The following is a 23336-nucleotide window of genomic DNA, read 5'->3' as shown; positions in this document are numbered from 1 at the left end:
GTTTAAGTGTACGTATGTATATTTTTTTTATTGGCACACCCAAATGCGTAAATAATAGTAGCGTTTTATAGGTTAAAGAATGTTTAAAATTGGTGTAGTAATTTCGGAGCTTGTTGAGTAGTAAGAAACAGACCTTTCGAATTTATAATATTATAAGCAATTATTTTAATTATTGAGAGGGATGCGAGGCCTATATGTAGTGTCCTATCACAGTCTATGCTACTATCTTTTTCCTTGTCTTTACTGACATACTATATTATGAATATACTTTATATAGCAGTTTAACCGCTTCGATATAAGGAGGAGGTTTTCAATTCGACTGTATGCTTTGTGTACTGTGTGACTGTATTTGGATGATTCTTTTCTTGTTTGAAACCTGGTGCCTTCTGTGTGCTCCCATTAGAATTTAGTCTAGTTCTGACAAATAAAAACAATTATTTATTCATGTCTAGATTGATAAATGATAAAAATATTGTTAGAAAGAATACAGAAAGCGTAGAATATTCAGTTGTAGTAGTATCACTTTTTGCTACTTTAGAATACATTAGTCACATTTTTGCCTATTTAATATTATTTGTATGATACCGTACTAGCTGTTTAATCGTCAGCTCAGCTTTTCATCAGGCCGTGCTGTACAATTAACCTGATAGAATTTCAGGCATTCAATTCAATAGCTAGGCAAATGACCTGAATATTTAATTGCCAACACGTCACCCAAAAATGCGGTTTTTATTTTCTTTAAGAAGATGTTTCTCTAGCAATAAGAAACAAACAAACATAAGCGAAAAAAAACATTATTGAAAGCGATCTAAATATTCCGGTGTGATACTGAGACTAAGGGAAATTTATTTGTACAATCAGTCGTGTCGATTTCATTCCAAATATGGTTAGATATCACAATATTCTTGTCATTCGGATATAAAAAGGCTCTTTTTACCTTCACCGTGGTTGTTTGTTTAATTTGAACCAGTGACAGGAAGTGCCGGTCGAATGCAAAAATGTCGCTTTGCCTGTTTTAAAGATTGTCTTTGTAAACATTTGTCGTTTTATTCATTGTAAATTTACATTTATTTGACGCGGTAATAACGAATTACTTTTTTTAGGAATTAACTTCGATAATATTTGTTACTCCCTCACTCTTCATTTATATCTATAACACAGCTACAGGTACAAAATTTCGCAATGATAATATATACAGACTTACTAAGAAAAAGGTGTATTGACCTGTACATTCGTCCTTCTAATTGGGCTAAATAACTTGATTTATTTAATGAGTATGCGCCACGAAAGAAGTCCACAGACGCGACGAAATTCTATACTCAGAGAAATACAGCTTTTCAATTCAAGCAATAGCCCCATCTAGAGATGGTGGAAATTTATGTGATAATAGCTATAGAAAATACAATTTTATTGTGACCTTTATCTACAATTTGGCCGACCTGTAAAATTTGGTACATACCTTCGCCGTGGACTTCTTGCGTATCGCATACTCTAGATACGTAGTTTTATTAAAGATTTATTAGACTGTGGTTTCATAATATGACCATGAACAGTGAGCGTGTTTTCTTATAATTATTAAAAGACTCGTTTATAAAAATAATTCGGTAGACATTGGCGAAGAGGAAATATTGGTAATAATTAGACAAAAATAAAACAATAGAATTATAATTATAATCTACTAGCTGCGCCCCGCGGTTTCATCCGCGTGAGTCCGTATCCCGTAATAATATCGGGATAAAAAGTTGCCTATATGTTATTCCAGTTGTCCAGCTATCTGTGTACAAAATTCCATTGCAATCGGTTCAGTAGTTTTTGCGTGAAAGAGCAACGAACACACACACATCCTTACAAACTTTCGCATTTATAATGTTAGTAGGATTAGTAGGATTAGCGGTTCGCCCCGGCTCCACCCGTGGTAACCTAGCCCAATTGTAATAACGATTTATTTAGACCCTGCGGTACCAATTACTTCATATAACTTAATTTTTTATACTTATCTTCATTAAAAAAGCACACACATCGGGGAAGTCCTTTGACGTGACGTAAAGACAAGTTGGTAACCATTTACTAATCTGCGGTCAAAGAAACAATTTATTACGGTTGTTACACAACTGTTATTCATTGTTAACTTTAATGATAGCTCGTAACATGTCGTAATTTTATATTATACTAGCTGCGCCCCGCGGTTTCACCCGCGTAAGTCCGTTTCGTAGGAATATCAGGATAAAAAGCATTGCCTATATGTTATTCCAGTTGTCCAGCTGTCTACGTACCAAATTTCATTGCAATCGGTTAAGTAGTTTTTACGTGAAAGAGTTACAAACTTTCGCATTTATAAATATTATATGTAGTATTATGGGATTTGTAGGATAGGATAATAGTATAGGTAATTTATTTTCCAATGTATCAATACACATATAAATTATTAGTTAAGTGTTTTTAATATTCCAATATTTTGAGTACATACGTCATTTACATATATGAAAGGATTGTTAAAATCAATTTTGTATAGTTGCTTCGTTAATAGATGAATAATCGATAAAACTGTTTGTCCTATATTAATAATTTCTTATAATATTTAATTCTTCTTAACACAATAAAATGTTTTATTTACACGGATTTTTTAGAATTTCGAATTTATCACAACATTTCTTGTACCTACCTACCACCTGTCATTCAAGTAGCATGCCTTAATAGAAAATATATCGTCCTCAGTGGAATCGGGAGTTGCCATTTAATAATAAAGAAGAAGAATATAAAATATAACTTAAATTATAAATCGATATTCGAGAGTTAAAATAATTCAGAAATGTAAGCAATAGTACAAATAAAAACTAATGTAAATGAGTTTAGTAAGAGGAAAATATATTTTGACCTCGCGTAAAGCATTGGACAGTCTCGGTTTGAATTAATTCTCTTTACCTTTACATAATACTCGTAATCGTTTGGTTTAAAGTAAATCACATGCCATTTAGGTACCCGACTGCGCTAAGAGGAATGCGATAATTATTGATGTTAGAATAAAATAATTTACTGCGACTTTGCAGAACATATGATTCTATTTTTTATTATTTATACAGAAATAATAATTATTCTACATATTGTGATAATAAGAAGAAACTAACTAAACATAACATATAAAATGTCAGGAATTTTGGGAGTATAAGTTTTCAATTTATTTTTAAATCCAACCATTTACCAGGACGGTGACACTGAAAAGAAAAAAGATAAATGTAGGATATAAGTCATATATATAAATATAGTACTGAATGAGTTTGTTTACATTTATTTTGTTTAGGAATTCTAAACGACGTACCAGGGTATTATAACTGAAAGAAGGAATTAATGTGAAAGTTATAAAGCCCTTTCTGTTATGTTAATAACAGTTCAAATATTATTATATGACTTTGTCAGTGATATGTGTTTGTAGAAAATAGATGTTGTGTTGAATTTCATTTATTTTAATGAATGACTCAGGTCTGCCCTTATCACATCCTTTATCTTTTTATTTCCATGGAAATAATGATTATTTTAAAACTATTTAAACATTTGTATTGATTTAAAGTTGATCCTTTCGATTGATTTACGTTTTAAGAGCGCATAACTGAGAAGAATCTTCGTTACTGAAATAAAATTTAACTAAAAAATTAATTCATGTTAAACACCGATCAATGTTTAATTAAAAATGTTAAACAGTACGATATCTCATAACAATGTAGGATGATTGATTTTTATTTCAGTGAAGCAAACAAATGCGATCCCATAGTAATAACAATGTACTAGGCTGTCATATATTACGAGAGCTAGTTTCTCTATTATACCGTAGTGGTTTGAAAGAAGAAATAAAAAAAGTGACAGTGAGAGCAAAGCTTTAATTTTATTTATTTTAAGAGAAGATAGTAAAATACAAAAAATCGGTCAAGTGCGATTCTGATTCACAATAGTTCCGTACAAATAAGTTAATCAATCCTGATAAAAAAAAATTGGTCACCCATCCAAATTATTGTCGTGTGAACCGTTGCTTAACCTCAAATTTTAATTATTTGCTATTGCGGCAATCGAAATACATATCTGCATATCTGACAACGTGACATACAGACGGACAGACATACAGACAGACAGACAGCGAAGTCTTGGAAATAGATGCCGTTTTACTACGGAACCCTAAAAAAATGTGTAAATATATAAAATTGGGCACGTCTATTTTTTATACAGTGTGATTTAACAAGTAAAAAATTCAAATGTTTGACCATTTAAAAGGCAGAGTAATGCGATCATAATTACGGCCTTGCACCACACCAGGAAGTCATTTGTTCTAGCCACTACAGGTTTTCTCGCGCATTTTTATGTGCTTTGATTGATTGATATTATGTACAAATAATAATTATTTTAAACAAAAACAGGTTACCGACTTCCCTGGGGGGAGGTGTCCAAATTCTGAAATGTGACCAAACACAAGAAGCGAAGTCCCATGATCCCTAGTGGGGTATGGGGCAGATGGTATACGTCACTGAAAGATTTGCTTTATTATCTTTCTTTGGACGAGTGGTTACTAGCCTTCTGTGTCCTGCTAGACCGAATCATTTTTTATGAGTTGTTTTAGGAATTGAACCCACGACCATCGGTTCTCACGCGTTAACCATTGTACCAAAGCGATAAAACTACTAAGTATTTAGTAATTTATCAATTTTGTAGGAAATCGAGGCTTATAGCTAAGTTTCAATGATGTAATAGCGACTATGTATTTATTTACTCACTTATAACTATAAACTTGGATATAAAGTAACTTCAAGTACGTAACTTATTGCTCATTTAACTTAGATAACAAAACTAGGTTTTATGCTAATTGGTTCTATTGACACCCACACTTGAACATGTTCTGTCGCATTTTTAGATTTGTTTCAAAATTGGATCAGCACTTCCAGAGACAAGCTGTGTAGGCACAATTTTTTTTTCGAATTTCAATATGCTTATTACTAGTTAATTTACTAAATTCCTCAATTATTCAAATAATGGAAATTTAATAGTCTTGTGTTTGATTTTACGCGAGTATTATACATTTAGAAATTAAAAACTTTTTAACGAATTTTTAATTTCTAAATTTAATAGGCATCAATTACACATTTTTAGTAATACTTATATTTATCAACCGATTTCAAAAAAAGGATGTGTGTTAACTAACATAACTTTTTACTGAAAGCCTGCCATGAGGTCCGATTTAAATTTGGTCCAGTTTGGACAATTTGTAGGCGGTCTAGTATATTGTAAAAAATAATTGTTTTAAGTTCAGTCATCATTTGATTTTGTACCTTTTGACTTTTATATAAATACTAGCTGCGCCCCGCGTAAGTCACCTTTGTAAGTCTGTATCCCGTAGGAATAAAGGGATAAAAAGTTGCCCGTGTGGTTAGTCCAGTTATGCAGCTATCTACGTACCAAATTTCATTGCAATCGGTTCAGTAGTTATTGCGTGAAAGAGTATCAAACACATACGTCCATCCTCACAAACTTTCGCATTTATAATATTAGTAGGGTAGGTTAGAATAGGATAAGGACACAATTTACTACGTAACAATTGCGATTTATGAAAAATGTACAAGTCTATTTTCCAGTTAGCTCGGCTTACTTCAGAGGAAGTCTAGATACTAGAACACTGTTACATAGTAAGTACTTGAAGTGGTCTACAATGTAAGCAAATACTAATAATTTCTTACACAAGTAAATTCCCGTAATATCCGCACTTTCCCTTTAAAAAGTACACACCTACTTCAAACATTAAACACCGCAAATAAATATAGCTTATGAAATAAAACCCCCGAGGATAGTTCTTGTATCGAGTGCATAGGTTTTTTTTTTCAGTAACTCCGTGGGTTTTTAACCGATTGGCGATTACTAAATAGTTCCTTGATATAAGTGTATACGTCATTATTCACATGTACGTCATCATACAGATATGTAAAAATTGTATTAATTAAATAATTATTGCACATAGGCGAATTGACCGCCTCCTTGGTACAGTGGTTAACGGGTGAGCGTAGAACCGAGGGGTCCTGAGTTCGATTCCCGGTGGGGACGCATAAAAAAAACGTCTCGGTCTGGCAGGAGACAGAAGGCTGATCACCTACTTGTCCATAAAACAAAACATCGATCAGTAAAACAGATGTAGGTATATCATCAGCCCCATACACCCAGTATACACAGGACTTCAAAAAATAGGCGAATTATTATTAGACGCCTACGTTCATGACATTCTCCATAAAGCAATATATTGACTATTGGACCGCCAGTAAGTAAATAAAATCGTAAAAAATGCGCTTTCCAAATATGTATAATCTTTCGTAATATATTGTATTGAACGTTAACCTTTCTTATCATCACAAATCAGAAGTTTATTATTATAACCTACATTTTGGAACGAGTCTTACATAAAAGGCAGGAAACTGTAAAGGATCATCAATTTCCTTTTAAGTATCCACTTGATTACCTTCACACAGTTTCAGTATTCATATAAACTTAAGGTCTTTAACACACGTTAAACAAATTTATTCAAATTTCGATCATGGCGCTAAAATAACAAAGATTTGGGTTAATGTCCTCGCTTTAAATTCTTAACGGCTGTCGTCGTATCATTATTTTGTTTAACTACTTGTAATTGAAGGTTTAACAATACTTTTAAAAATAATTTGATAATGACTTAATCACACTTAAAGGTGGAATAGTTAGCGATAGAATTTGGTATAGGTAATGATTATAGCCCGGAATGGTATAGAACTCATAAGATAGCAAGACTGCAAACTGTAAAAATATTGATCATAACATAACATTTCCTCGTAATTTAACACATTCGGTAGACTGTACTGACTGTGGTAATGCGAATATATCACAGGTATCACCCTTCCCAAACATCCGTGCACATGGCAGGCACCAGCTTTCAATTAAAAAAAGAATCGTAAAAATCGGTTCACCCAGTAAAAAGGTATGAGGTAATAAACACGAAAAAGTAAATACAGTTTATTTAATAAGCTCCTCATTTTTTTAAACCTATGTAATTTATTGTATTTGTATTAACTGATTGCGTACAATGAAGTATTTTTGATTTCATATAGTGTGTATGCGCATTAATTTAATTAAAAGCACTTTTTAGTATAGTATTATATTATACTAGATTAAAAAGCCTTTGTGCTAATCCAGACTATAATCAATCCCTGTGTCAAATTTCATACAGATATGACAAGCTATTTTCGCATGACGGAGTAACAATCATCCATACATCCATCCATCCATTGATACTTACAAGCTTTTCCGTTTATAATATTATGTAAGATCCGATAAGCCTTTATAGTATCAAAGAACGACTTGATTGCATGCTAGAATATTAGACGGAAAAGGGATTTTACCTCAGAATTTACCTTCAATTAATGTATTCAAAATATGTTTTAACGGTATTTAGTATTTAACTAGTATCGACAGTTGAATTGTTGACTACTAACGTTCATAACATTTTAAATAAACAAATTATTGTGAGCATGTTATATTTAAAAGGAAAAATCTTTTTTATTGACAAACTAGATATAGAACCGCCTGCGGCTTTGGCCACGTAATCCAAAGAAATGATACAGGGTATTACAGGCATGATGCCCCTTCCCGTCGATTTACAATATAAAAATTTTACTATGTCCTTTCTTGGGTCTCAAACTATTTCCCTATCAAATGTCATCCAAATCGGTCCAGTCGTTCTTGAGTTATAAACAGTGTAAATAACACGACTTTATTTTATGTATACATTTTCGTTGAGCCTATGCAGTCGTTCTATACTTGCTAAATAAAAAAACTTTTTTAGTTAAATTATCTACATTTATAGGACTCGTCTAGACAAAAATCCCCTAGCCAAAATAGTTCGGGTCGTTGTTTCTGACAATAGCGTGAGATAAGCAATAATTCCTCCGCCAACAATGACAGACGCATATCACATTTTGCTGTTATTTACCACTCTTGTATCTTGTATTCGTTTCCAAGTGCACAATTTAGGGTTGATACTCTATACATAAATTTAATAGAAAAATATGAGTTAAAAACGTTAAAGATTTTAATATACAAAGTATATAAGTATAAAACCATTTAAGTCTGTAATAAAAACCTACAGTCTACAATTAATCGTTAATCTTTACTAATAATGTAATTGCAAAACTGTATTTGTTAGTTTGTCTTTTTTTAACGTCGGCATTATTTTGTCAAGAGGTATGGGAGTTACTACATAGGCTACATTTTACCGCAGTGATAAATATAATTGTCGTGGGTATTTAATTTGATTATGCGGACAAAGCCCGGACCAAGATCTGGTCTTTGATAAATACTTCTTCATATATCTTCAACATATACTTTCATACAATTAAGACATAAGACATAATTAAGACAGTTTAGAAAAAAACATACACTGTATGATCTACTATCTCTTCACTACATAGTATAAAACAAAGTCGCTTTTTCTGTCCCTATGTCTCTATGTATGCTTAAATCTTTAAAACGAAACGGATTATGATGGGGTGTTTTATAGATAGAGTGATTCAAGAGGAAGATTCATATGTATAACAACATCTGTTTAACTACTCTCAATTAACGCGTGCGAAGCCGTGGGCAAAAGTTAGAAAATATATAAAAAAAATGTTTCTTTCGTTTATAATAAATTGGCAACCCTTTTATATAGTGGATTAGCAACCCTAGCTAAGTACGTCCTTTATTGTCTAGAGATGTGCAAACTAATGCGATGAGATTGCACTCGAAGCTGATAATGTCATGCAATTTTTTATTTGGATTTTTCCAGATTTCTACTTCCGATGATAGCGACCTATATTTTTTCTTAAATTTTTTATACGTTCATCTTTTATACTCTTTCAAAACTAGCCGTCCGCCCTGGCTTCGCCCGTGGTACATATTAATTACATAGCCTATAGCAGTCAAGGATCACGTACATATATATCGGTGAAAGAATTTTGATCGCTCCTGAGATTAGCGCGTTCAAACAAACAAACGTAGTCTTCAGCAGCTTTATACTATAAATTAATAGATTTAATCCTTAGTATAGATAAAAATTGACTTTTCACAATGTAATAAAGCATATTATGGATGCTTAATTAAAACGTAGTTCTGGATTATATTTTTTAAGACATCACTTAAATTTTACTTTTACAATGCATTATCTTTATTATCATGTGTGAATGTGATGCTGAAAAATTGGCCTTGTATACAATTTAAGAGAATAAATATTATTCATCATATATCTACGCTAAAAAATTTTGATGTCTGTTTGTATAAATTTCAAATTGAAATAACCTATACTTGGCCGTGCAGCTTTTTTAGTCATATCGATTTCTACGAATGTCAATTATTCTCAATTCCCTAGTTAATAAATATATAACGACTACCGCAAATTTTACATATATGAAATCTAAAAAAAAACATTGCAGATTTTTTTTTACAACGCGGGAATTTTGCGCGCCAATTAACATTTGACAGAGGTCATCGACATAAAATTTTACCGCCAATGTGTAAATCTTTGTACTTTTAAATATGCACATTTTACATTGACAGTTGGGAAAAAATAATCGCATTGTAGCGCAAGTCATTATCTTAGTTTGCTGAGCTTAAGGCAGTAAAGATACAAACATCAAATAGTCTATTGTGATAGTCATTTAGTACCATTTTGTCATTGTTTTATGTCATATCATTCCGTGAGTCTGATTTTTTTGTATTACTCTTTAATTCGGTAGTTGTTACGGTGAGTTTTAATTTGTTACTTTTTTATTTCTTATTTTTGGTATAAAGTATTATTGTGAATATGAGGTTTAATTATGAAATTGGTTACATATCTTTGAGTTTTTTTTTAGCGTCAACCCCAAACTATTTTGGTTAGATGTTAAGAAATTACTATTACTTTTGCTCTAATGTTTTGATGTGGCCGGTTTCATTTTTTATTATATTTTAGGTGTGTTATGCGAATAAATTTAATTATTTCGACTAATTGTATGTTAGAACATGTTTCTCACAATTATGTTATGAAGAACAATGATATTTATTTTTTATTAAGTGTTAAACCGTGTGTGTTTTTTTTTTATTTCAAATGACTTTTACGACTGCGAAAAAAAAACGTAATCCTAATGGATTTAAAAAGACTGGTGTTAGAGTTAAAAAACAAGGTGTAGATATTTGAGGTAAGGTGAACATTTACGACGCTGCAACTTCGACAAATATATATAAATACATTTTTTAAATGTGCACAAAATAATAAAATCCCAGACTATTTATCGACTTTTAATTATTGTTTCCAAAAATTAATCTAATAAACGATTTTTGAGTGTCTTGAGCAGATATATTATACCCGAGTATAACATATCTATTTTAAGATTATGTCGAATGTTTTATTTAGATTGTATTGTCTGTGTTAAGAGGCTACTTCTTACTAAAAGCCCCCCTTCGATTTAGTACCCGTGCCCCGTCACTCCACCATATCAACGTCAATTAATACCTTATATATGTTTTTGTGCATTGAATATATATAAATTCACTCCACATAAATAGTTGCGGTAAGCGGTGCTTCTGCCCTCCATATATTCTGTGACCGCCTCCTGGGTACAGCGGTAAACACGTGAGCATTGATCTGGGTCTTGAGTTTGATTGACGGTAGACTCTAACTAAAAAAATATAACTTTCTGGCAGAACACAGAACGAAGATTACGTATGTTTCCCTAAAAATCGACAAGTGTAGCAGCTTTCGCCCAGTACCCCAAGGGGACAAGGGACATTAGCTACTAGAAAAGATATAATCGAGGCAGACACATCAAATGTTTTGAGGAGTATAAATGTTTGTGTATATTGCGATATTACATATTAATGATTATATAATGTCCCCTTTCTAGTTTTAATAAAATCACCATTATAATCTGCTTTCTTTCAATTTTTTTATACATATTTACTCGGAACAGTGATTAGTATAATTGACAGAATTTCAAATAAATAATTCCAATTTTGAATTTTTTTATGCAATAAATAGTTATAGAATATAAAATCATCATATCGTAAAAATTCAATATTTATGACTGTTTACTTTTTATGAGAAAAGCTATAACAATGATGAAAACATTTGAAAAAAAAAAGGTAGCATTAAAATTTGCACGTGTAGACAATACAAACAGAGATAAGATTCTGCAAGCGTCGTAAAAATCATTTCAAAATCACACGGCACTAACGTTAATACAATAGCTAATTAGGCTTCCTAGCCCCGTCTATCTATATGACGAGAATCTTAACTGCAAATAAGAGAAAATACTTTTGGCATGATCGGCCTTGTTAAACATAATTTCTTTAAGTAGAATTATTATGTTCTATCTCATATCTTTCACTTGCTATTGAACCGTGACTTCGCTCGCTTGTCTTTGTCGTACAAACCTATCATTAGGTTAATCTAATATATAAAAATAAGTCGGGTTTTCCTTCCTGACGCTATAACTCCAGAACGCACGAACCGATTTCCACGGTTTTGCATTCGTTGGAAAGGTCTCGGGCACCGTGAGGTTTATAGCATAGAAAATTCAGGAAAAATATCAACTGAAAAGCGGGAAAATCATTTTTCACATTCAACCACCTGGTGGCGAAACGGAGTTCGCCGGGTTTGCTAGTAGAATATACAAATGTGTATGTGACTGTACCCGAAATGTCAACTTCACAACACAGGGGATCCTAGTGTGGGGTTCAACGCTATATGTATCCATATTATGTAAAATTTTTGAAACAAATAAAGATTTTTTTTTAACTAACTGTGGAAGAAGGAAGTTGCATTTGCTCCATCCGAAATCCTTGACCAATCAACTCTCCACTTGAGGCTTACTAATTAATAAACCATCACTTTCGTTAAGCATTCTATATGATACAAGCATTCTTTATATAAGACTGGTAGCTTTACTATTGGTCCCCGACAGATTTATTGAGCAATTCCTTCCGGACTGATAACTTGTAGACATTTTCAGGGGAATTTATTAATTTTTACAGCCTCGGAAGCTTGACACATATTATACATATATTTAGATAAGTGTATCATTAATATAGTTAACCATTATACAAGTTATCAACTCGGAAGAAATGTCAGACGAAATTTGCCCTTGGCTCGAGTTTATCTTGCTCTTGGGTGTATTAGAATACCGTCTTTAGGGAAGACCTTTCAATGGAAAGGATAAAGATGATATGGCACAATTGGCATCTTCAAAATCTTCAGAATGATAACAAATGATTTATCCTCATTACGTATGAAGTACCGTGTCAATTACCTTGTTTTCAAGCGCTAAGACCGTGACCGAAGTTTAAATAATGTCATTGAGAATCTATCAGCGGAACATTTTAGTGAATGAATACCGAAAAGTCTTTTGTCTCTTGAAATTATACTACAGTCACATTACTAGTAGATGTAAAATGACTTTTTTATTAACAAAGTATCTGATCGATGTTTTCGTGGACGCCTTGGATATCTTTTGAATGTTTTTAGTTTAATTGGTATTGAATTATTCTGTTTTTTGCCACATTGTTGTTTACTAAAGCAGGTTCTTTCGTGGTGGCTTGTTATTACGTGTTAAAGCAGGAGTAATTCCAGTGTGAGAAAGTGAGCCACACACAGCCATAAAGGCGTTAGAACACCTATATGTGTGTGCTGTGTTTTTCTCATCAGACCAAAAAAAATATGAAATAACATTAATTATCCATTGGGTAGCAAAGAAAAAAAAAGATGTCATGGTAACTCCCAGTAATCGACAGTGTGGTATGAAGGTATTATACAAAAATACAATAGTTTCTTTTTTATAATATTAGTGTAGATACTTCAGTAACTTAGAGGAATAGATAAATTTCATCATGGAGTGTGATTTGACACATCACCACATCAGTAATTAATTTAACATCAGAATTTCTTCTATCCGATATTATTCCCACGTAAACAATGTTGTAAGCTATACATCAATTTATTTATCACTTATTATAATTTGTCAACTAAATTGCACACAAAGATATTCAACACATGTCACTAATTAATATAATAATCGTTCACATGGATTTCAACACAAATTCTTGTGATGAGTCACGTCATGGCGGGTCGATATAACGTTCCATAATTATCTTGATACAAAATAAATAAATATTAACATTGTTTCAAAAAAACTATGTAATGGTAAAATTACTTAATTTGTCTCGATTTTGAGCCACTCTAAACTATCAGATTTAATTCAAACTATGTACACACATAAAAGATCAGTGATAATACAATTTAAAAGTTTATCTTATTATCCTGCTTAAGATCGCCAGGCTGTAATAATTCTTTACGTATACTGTATATAACAGCAAATGAAACAATTATATTATAACTAGCTGCACCCGGCAAACGCTGTTCTGCCTTACTCTTATCGTTTAGTGGTATGAAAAATAGATGTTAGCCGATTCTCAGACCTACCCAATATGCTTACCAAATTTCAGAGGAATCGGTCAAGCCGTTTCGGAGGAGTATGGCAACGAAAACTGTGACACGAGAATTTTATATATATAGATTTATCATTGAAGCTTGTTTTTTACTTATTTTTAAGCGGACGATTTGTACTTAAATGGAAGAACAGGTTAGGTAAGAGCATTCAATAGCAAAACCGATTCACGCTTCGGAAACCTGACAGTTTTTACGACGTTGTCCTAAGAGTATAAAATAATTGCAGATAATAGACTAAACATAACGACGAGCCAAAGCAAAGTGGTCGCAAAACATGATATTGAAACACCCCAGTATAAATATATGATTCAAGCTCTCAAGAAATCTAAAATTATTATTAAAATAAATATTAATATAATTATAGTCAACATATGTATCTGCATATACAAATAAATTCTTAGAGGATATTGGGATAAAAAATTGCCTATATGTTATTTCAGTGGTCCAGTTATGTACGTACCAAATTTCATTGCAATCGGTTCAATAGTTTTTGCATGAAAGAGCAACAAACATACACACATCCTTACAATCTTTCGCATTTATAATATTAGTAGGATTCATTCATTTTTTTCCCTTCAGATGAGCTGCGGCAGGATACTAGCGGCGTTTCGTCGCTGCAAGCAATTGCAAGACGGGGACAACTCAACTCCCCTCTCCAGGTGTCTGGGTTTAACTGACCTCACAGCGTTGGGGGTCGGCAGTACCCTGGGGCTGGGAGTGTACGTACTCGCTGGGGCTGTCGCCAAGACTGTCGCAGGCCCTGCTGTGACCCTGAGCTTCCTGGTCGCTGCTATAGCTTCAGCATTTGCTGGTAATTGATTAATCATACAAATTATGTTTTCGAATATAACTCGAATGTGATAGGTATATTTATATCGAATGCATGAACTGCTGAATGCATTTGGAGGAATTTTAGTATGTTGATAGATGATGAGCAGACTTATTTTTATCTATCGTAGATAGTATCTTTAATGGGAAATCAATTGAAATATACCTGCACTAGAAATCTTGCCTTTCTATATACTATTATTAATTATTTTTCTACATAAGTTGGCCTCCTTGGTTCAGTTACTTTTCTTAGAATAAGGGTTTTTCATAAACAAAATGCCCTTTATCGAGTGCGTTTATACATTCAAGCTATTAACATTTACCAGTGGATCTAGTAAGAATCAGATAAAATAAGATAAAATGTAGTTTTACTAGCGTATCTTACCACAAGATTCAGCGTTGAGTGCAGATATTGGCAATATTGGCAATATAAAGGGAAATAGCGCAGATCATATAAATGCATACTACTTAGGTAAGATTTTCCTGTTTGGGTGAATATTTGCATATTTCCTTCTTGAATATCATCCTTCTTTGAGTGGGGAAATTGCCCTACTATGTTCCATCAATCCGGTTTAGTGGAGGGGCCACGGGAGCTGGTTATCATACTCAACGACCCCCTTGAATATCACCCTAAGGTTACGCGATCATGGCCTTTTGTTTGAAGATATAATGAAACACTACATATCATAAATATAGTATGAGAAAAATAATACACATAACAATTATATTGTTATTTTAAAAGAACCGAAACCGATTAGTAAATGAGACGTTAATGGAAGACGCAACCACACAAACTTCTAGAACTATCTCAGTTGACTGTATGTTTTTGTTTGATACGCTTTAACTTTTTACTGGGTGAATTTTTATGATTTCTTTTTTATTCGACCCTGGTGTGTCTGGTGGTTATGCTTGCCATGTGGTCCCATTAAAAATTATTAAGTTAAAGTGACATATAGTTTACATCTAATAAATCTTCAACCATAAAATATTTTTTTACTTGTGAATTAAATCAAATTTATTAAATTATTCCGACTTTGAGCCACGTCTTCTAGAGCATACATTCATAATTATTATACAGTATGAAAACGAGTAGCTTGCACGTGTTAAAGTGGTACATTATATTCACCTGCGTTTTGACCCTCTGACTTTGTAGTAATAATAATTCACAATCTGATTAAAAGCTAAGGAATATATTTAAAAGAACTGACACATTTTTCCCCTAGGTGACAGATTTGATATTATTGTACGCTTATTATGAGGGGATTAACCATTACTTATATATTTATTACTTATTATACTATTAGGGATTACGATATTTAAAGGATGAAACATGCATGCATGTATGGCCACATTCTTATCCGAATTATAATCAAAATAAAGGCCTTACTTAACCTCGGTAAGGTGAAGGACGCCGGTTCAATTCCGCCTCGTGAGTGATTTTTTTCTATTCTAAAAACCTATTTGTTCAATAAAAGTTGAGCAGGTAGCAAAAAATATATAGACATATTCATCAAGATACAAAATATCTAATTTAATTACTATATAAAATGTACACTATAAATAAAAGAATATCGATTATATCAACCAAAAAGAAACATCACGCTTATAAGTAAAATCACTTTAAAACTGGTTTATTTTATTAGCAACTGCTAAAACGTAGCCATCGTTTTGCAACAAAATTTAAACTTGTATTGCTTAAAAGGAATTGAAAGTTGCTTGCTACAAAATTATACGATTTAAAACAATATATTAAGGTGACAGACGGGTCATCCGTTTCCACTGAAAAAAATGCTTTGTTCTTAAAGATTTGAGACCATTGATCAGACTTGTAAACAAATTCTCAAACGACTCTTGTAACACCACTGTGTTTAAAAAACATGAGCTTTTTGATAATATTTCTCGTATTAACGAACTATTGTCCTTTTATGGCCCACAAAAAGTTAAGTCCATACGATCTGAAAGCATCCAAGAAATCTTGACAACAATAAATTTTCTTCCAGGTCTTTGCTACGCTGAATTCGCAGCGCGCGTACCCAAAGCCGGATCAGCATACGTCTACAGTTATGTCAGTGTTGGTGAATTCATAGCATTTACTATTGGCTGGAACCTCATCCTGGAGTACGTGATAGGCACGGCCAGCGTGGCCAAGGGGATGGCCAACTATATAGATAGCTTGTGCAATAACACCATGGCAAATACCATGACCAGGATCGCGCCAATCAATATATCGTTTCTGGCTGATTATCCGGATTTCTTCGCGTTCGCACTCGTACTACTTATAACAGGTATATATTAGACAGGCATGCGCTTCCTTAGACTGCATCACACTTCCCATCAGGTGGGATGCAGTCTAATGCCTGTCTATCTCATTAAAAAAAAAAAGAAATAAAAAATTCTTTATCAATATTTATTAAAGAGGTTTTGTGTATCATTCAATTGTTAATCGATATTCTGTTTAATTCCAGTCCTTCTCGGCATCGGTGTGCGCGAGTCAACGAAACTGAATAACGTGTTCACCGCTCTCAACATGGCGACCGTAGTCATCGTCGTCATTGCTGGAGCCATCAAGAGTAAGTCATATGACATATTTAATAACAAACGTTCCCAAAGTCGAAGAAGATTCTCAATTATAATGTTTTTTTTTTTTTGTTGTTTTTCTCTTTTTGGGTTTTCAACCGATTGGCGTAATTCTTTTTGTGCTTGATAGAACATTGTTTGGATTCATTTTAGAATCTGGACTTGTATCTCCTTCATAGGAAAGATTATTGATACAAAAGATCTATTTATTGTTATAAAGTTGAGGTAATTTTTGTCGTCCTAAATATAATAAGTTAAAATTAATACTTATGATCGTAGTATCTCAAATAGAACTGACAAACAAGTTGGTGATCAAAGTACAATGTGTAAATATATAAGAATGTGTAATATATCACAATTTAGAATACAATCCAATCTTTCTCAGTCAAATAACAACAGTTCAAAAGACTTCGTTTCACGCTCGAATAAACAAATATAACCGTTCCGTCACCCTTATTACATTTTAATAAAATAAAATAATGAATATATTATGTACTTTGAATACTAAAAAAGGCATTAATTATGAAATCAACTAAATTTCTTTTGGTCTCATACAGAGAATACGTAAGGAAGTTCTAGTATAAATCTGAGGATCCTAATCAGGATAACAAAACTAACGCATTAAATTATTGAATTATCACCGATTATTTATAAGCGTACAAAGTTTTGAAATAATTATGTCCGTTTTAAATGGCCCGTAGAGTAACACTTGGTCAATGGATCAAAGAGTAGTCTAAATGAGTCGGTTACACACAAACATACAGGTGAAGCTAATAAAAGCATATTAATAATAAATGTATATATTATATAAAAATTGGGAAGCAAGGCAGTTAGCAGTTCATTTATGTAGGAATGTGAAATGAATAGCCCATTATAAGTTAGAAACACAATGGCATTGTTATGTCCTTCATCTCAGAGTAGGTAATGGCGTCATTGAAATCACTTCATAATATTATTTCATATTTTATTCTGTACATAAATTACTTGTACTGGAGTGAGGATTGAATTTGAGTTATGTTTTACTCGTGGTCGGCCCCAGCTTCACTTGTAGTATTGTGTATTACACGCAGGCTGTAGTATGTATGTACCACGAGCGACGCCTAGGCGGACTGCTAGTAGTATAATATCCGAATCTATACGGATTCCGGTTTAAGCTCTAAGCCCTTATGCTATTTAATTATAATAACAAATATACGTTATAGAAATAATATTTAATTCAAACATAATGTAATACCTCCAGTATAAGTAGAATAGTCTATGGTATATGGATATATAGATACATAATATACTGAGGCCTCTTAAATCTTATAATACCATAACGACAAACTATTCAAGATATAAATATGGTAGTCCGTTATATTTATTTGTGTCAAATAATACACATTGGCGTGAATAATTAATTAACCTCACTAGAAAAGTTGCGAAAACCGGTAGCCGGCATGTGCTCAAAGACTCAGAGTATTCGCACTAAAATGTAAAAATTATCAAGATAGTAAACGATAAAGTTCTAAACAGGTTTTAAGGAAAAAAATCCATTCAAAACTACACTCCACAAAAAACAATAATGAGACAATTTAACGTGTTGTATATCAACATGTTTAATTTATTTAAGTTATGTTAAATATTGTGAAAACAAATTACATCATGAGGCAATGATAAAGGCCTGCATCGAATGTGACAAATTATTTCGTCATTATACGTTAGAAACTTGTTATTCTTTTGTATACTGCAATGTCGTGCGGAAAGTTACTACATATACAACTTAGCAAAATGGGTTTTCTTTCTTTTTACTATGTTAAATATATTAAAAATGTATTAGTTCAGAGAGCCTACTATAACATTAATGAATAATATGGAAGATAAAAATCCATGGAATGTTGTCGCTTAAGAGCCACAGGACAGTTATTTGGTATTATTGTATATTATGTAGAATCGAAATGTAAATTTGAGATTATTTTAAAAGAGCAACTACCGAGTTTCTTGCCGGCTCTTCTCTGAAGAAACTGCTTTCCGAACCTATGGTAAATGTTAAAACTATGTTATGACGATTCAAAAGTGCTTCTTCTAAGAAGTCTTGATAAATAAATGTTTGAGTTTGAGTTAATCTCTTCCAGGTGATCCAGCAAACTGGAGAATAGACGTAGAAGATATCCCCGAGGAGTACCGCTCCAGCGCCGGTGCTGGCGGCTTCATGCCGTGGGGCGTGGCCGGCGTCATGGCCGGCGCAGCCAAGTGTTTCTTCGGGTTTGTGGGCTTTGACTGCGTGGCCACCACGGGAGAGGAGGCCAAGAACCCCAAGAGGGACATCCCCCTGTCCATCGTGCTGTCCCTAGCGATCATATTCGTGTCCTATTTCACGATCGCCACAGTTCTGACTATGATGTGGCCGTATTATCTGCAGGTTTGTTCTTCGAGTTTCGTTTCTTAATTGAAGTAAGACTTTCTTCATTTACCAACCTGTGTATGACGTATTTACTACAATTTTAAGAAAAGAAAGATGAAAGAGAAGAAGAAAGAAAGAAAGAAATGATTTTCTTTCTTTCTTACTACAATTGTCTTTAGGATTATTTTAATTTCTATAAAACGTAAAAATGTTGTCTCAAACATACTACCACAAAGTTTTGTAATTTATACACCTAAAGAGTACATTAAAAACAAATGTTGAGTTATCAAACACAGGTCCGTTTAAACATTCTTCGGTCTGGTCGTCACACCTATTTAAAGATTTTTATTTTCCGAACCGGTGTAAAATTTAAAATTATGTATTTGAATGCTCCCTTCGGATAAAACAGGAATCGTGATATCCGGGCGGAACCGGGCGAGCATCTAAAGTAACTCTGTCTGTCTGTCTGTCTGTCTGTTACGCTTTCACGCCTAAACCACTTAACCGATTTTGATAAAATTTGGTATGAAGATAGAACTGAACTTGGGAAAGGACAAAGGATACTTTTTATCGCAAAGAAAAGGGTAGAAAGGGTTGAAAGAGGGAATGAAAGTTTGCATGAAAGTTCGTTATTGTCAAACCGAGATTGGAGCTAAACGTGGGAAATAACAAACCATACTTTTTAATGCGAACAATATACACATTACCATGTATATGACCATGTCGCGCGATATAAGCGAATTCTATGCGGGCGAAAATCTAGTGCTTTATAAATGAGAAATTTTGAAAGAATAGAAAAATAATGATCACGGGGCGAGATTCGAGATATGTACGGGATATGCATATAGATTAAAATGTTCCATCATGTGTCGGCGCCGGTCGCAGGACGCGGACGCGCCGTTCCCGCACGTGTTCACGCAGGCGGGGCTGCCCGCCGTCAAGTGGATCGTCACCGTCGGCGCCATCTTCGCGCTGTGCACCAGCCTGCTCGGCGCCATGTTCCCGCTGCCCAGGGTGCTCTACGCGATGGCCAGCGACGGCGTGCTATTCAGACCCTTGGCCGTTATACACAAGCGGACCCAGACCCCGCTGCTGGCCACCGCCTTGAGTGGATTGCTATCTGGTGAGTTCTCTTTTCTTTATATAAGAACAGCTTAATCTAGATAAAGGTGTAACTACGTAATCAAGACATTGTCCACAGATCAATTACATATTATGCAGGCAATAAATGTGTGTAGGCGTGTGTTTTTGTGTATAACTTCAATACATAGTATAAAACAAAGTCGCTTTCTCTGTCTCTATGTCCCTATGTATGCTTTAATCTTTAAAACTACGCATGGAATTTTGATGGTTTTTTTTAAATAGATAGAGTGATTCAAGTTGAAGGTTTATATGTACTTCTGTTAAACTACTCTGAATTAACGAGTGCAAACGTTAGTATTACATATGAAAGTTACTACTGGTTTACTGGACTGTGCTAGGGGATAATTATTTTGGATCTAGTGTATCTGGAAATGCATTTTGGTGTATGAATTAAAAAATCCTTCATCAAAAGTCCTTACTCTTTAGAAAATGTTGTAAAAGCATATTTCATAGGTTACGAACTTAGTGCTGAGAGTAATCTCTTTAGCCTTGTAAAAGGTATACTTACGAAATATCTTTTAACTTCCACAATACATCTATACTAATAAAAAGCTGAAGAGTTTGTTTGTTTGTTTGTTTAAACACACTAACCTCATTAATCACTTTTCTGACTTGAAAAATTCTTTCAGTGTTAGATAGCCCATTTATTGAGGAAGGTTATAAGTATATATATGTACCAGAGACAAGCCGGGGCGGACCGCTGGTGTCAAATATTTTAACATCAAATAGTGATACCGCATTAAAAAAAAAATTAAAAGATAATTACAATTAACATTAACCGAAATATAATTGCAGCTACAATGGCGGCCATCTTTAACCTGAACCAACTCATCGACATGATGTCCATCGGCACGCTGCTCGCCTACACCATCGTGGCCACCAGTGTGCTCATACTCAGGTGCCATTTGCTCAATTTAACAGTAAATTTTATCTCGAATCGTTATTAAAGCAGCCCGATGATTTTGTTTGATAGTTTATCTCGCATTTAAGGAGTTTACCATACTTTTTAACTGCTTTTATCGTGTAACTTAATACAGATTTTATATAACTATTACACGATCTCTGTAATTCTACATCCGAGCCAGTCGCAGATGAATCATACTTAGAAAGAAGGATTTTTATGTGAGAGTCGAGCACGCTCTGGCACGAATTGGGACAATTTGCTCCGTGGGAGTACAATATGCTCACAGAAAAACAGCATGCTACTGTGTTTCGTATGATGATGCAGCCGGAGGCCCGTTTCCTTTTCCTCACCCTTCCCAGTACCTCACAAAAGTGATCGCTTACCATCAGACGATCCACTAGACAGAGATTAAAAAAAAAGAAACTATTTAGTTTAGCTTGTTTTCAGTTCTGCCAGTATTAGTTTTATGAATGTACGCAGGTACGAAGAGGAGCCGGTGGGGCAGCTGGCGGGGGCGAAGGCGCTGCCGGAGTCCCCGCGCGGCGTGGCGCGCCAGTTGTTCAATCTGCTCGGCCTCAAGGAGCCCACCGAGCTCTCCGCGAACATCGCCAAGTGCACTATATTCATCCTCTGTGAGTTATCTTTTTTATTGGTATGCGTATGCGCACTTACATAATCTACCTCATACCTACATAATCTACATCTACACTGATCTACAGGTATATTTTTGTTACTGACAGTGTATTTTCAACGCGTACCAAATAAGAATAGGAACGTTAAAAACCTTTAAATTTGAATGTGGAAGTCGAGTATTGAGCACGAGTTGGGCCAGCTCGAGTTTCACCGGGGACCACATTCCCGTAGAAAACCGGCGTGAAACAGTAGCACGTGAATGCTCCCGTGTTTCGTTCGGTAACTGAGATTGCCGGAACTGCGGATCCTTTCCTTACCCTTGTTCCCTCCAATCCTTTCCTTATCCCTTATGCAAAAGAGTTGGCAATTCAAAAAATGTATATGGACCACCAGCTCGTTAGCCAATGTGGTCATGTGGTCAAAAGAGAGAGTATAGAGTGTGGTCTGTGGTCAGTCGTAGCGGCGCTGGTGACGTGCGTGCTGGTGTCGGCGGGGCGCGCGGCGGGCGCGCGCGCGGCGGCGGCCGCGCTGGGCGCCGCGCTGCTGCTGCTGCTGCTCGTGCTGCAGCGCCAGCCGCGCCGCAGCGTCAAGCATCTCACTTTCAAGGTGCGTCAACCTGCCACCTGCGACCCTCCCGGTCCACAGGGTAACAATCCCGTCCAGCCCCAGGTGCCCAGCTGGACGGTCAAACCTTCAAGCTAAGCAAAGTAACACGAAAATAGTCCAGCTTCAAGTGGACTGTATTGTTCAGTTAAAAGCCAAAAGGTTTTATTTGCGATACAGTTATCTATTAATTATTAGCCTAAAAAGATAATTTTCTTCATCTTGTCACAAGGCGTATAACATAAAAATTGAACTATATATAGGAATTACATACAATACTCAAAAAGACAACAACTTCTTGGTCATATTAAAATCGCAAATTTCCTCAATACAAATTGAAGACCCATTGCAGGTGCCTTTAGTACCTCTGGTGCCGTACCTGAGCGTGTGCATGAATATCTACCTGATGGTGCAGCTCGACTATCAAACCTGGGTCCGCTTCATCATATGGCTGGCCATTGGTAAGCGTTTTATTTATCTAGACTTTAGCTATTGTAGCCTAAATCCTGGAGCTTAATGTTTGCTATAATGAAGTGAGATAAGTAAATAATACTCGGATACAAGCCTCCAAAAAATTATTAATTAATTAGTCCAGTGTAGATAATAGGCAAAATAAAGAATTAGAGTATTTTTTATAAAAGTTTTCTGGATTTAAACATTATGAAAATACGTATGTACCTACTCAAATTTCGACGGACCGAAGGACGTTTTTTAAAAAGACAAAATTTTATTTAAACGTCTTTAATAAGTGC

At 34.3% G+C, this 23336-nt stretch overlaps 1 protein-coding gene across 1 annotated transcript in view; it reads left to right on the top strand.

Moving 5' to 3' along the window:
• LOC119830846 (cationic amino acid transporter 3) overlaps positions 1–23336 on the top strand; it is a 30538-nt gene that overhangs the window by 5416 nt on the left and 1786 nt on the right. The window contains exons 2-10 of the mRNA XM_038354009.1: positions 14093–14324; positions 16342–16626; positions 16807–16911; positions 19033–19319; positions 20187–20424; positions 21240–21342; positions 21829–21980; positions 22436–22587; positions 22937–23045. Of these exons, the coding sequence (XP_038209937.1) occupies positions 14093–14324; positions 16342–16626; positions 16807–16911; positions 19033–19319; positions 20187–20424; positions 21240–21342; positions 21829–21980; positions 22436–22587; positions 22937–23045 (1663 nt within the window). The remainder of the gene's footprint in view (positions 1–14092; positions 14325–16341; positions 16627–16806; positions 16912–19032; positions 19320–20186; positions 20425–21239; positions 21343–21828; positions 21981–22435; positions 22588–22936; positions 23046–23336) is intronic.

Source organism: Zerene cesonia, chromosome 12, assembly GCF_012273895.1.
Source record: "Zerene cesonia ecotype Mississippi chromosome 12, Zerene_cesonia_1.1, whole genome shotgun sequence".
In the NCBI taxonomy this organism is placed as follows: domain Eukaryota; kingdom Metazoa; phylum Arthropoda; class Insecta; order Lepidoptera; family Pieridae; genus Zerene; species Zerene cesonia.
The sequence above is the reverse complement of the archived record's forward strand: the minus strand, read 5'-3'. Positions and strand labels throughout refer to the sequence as shown.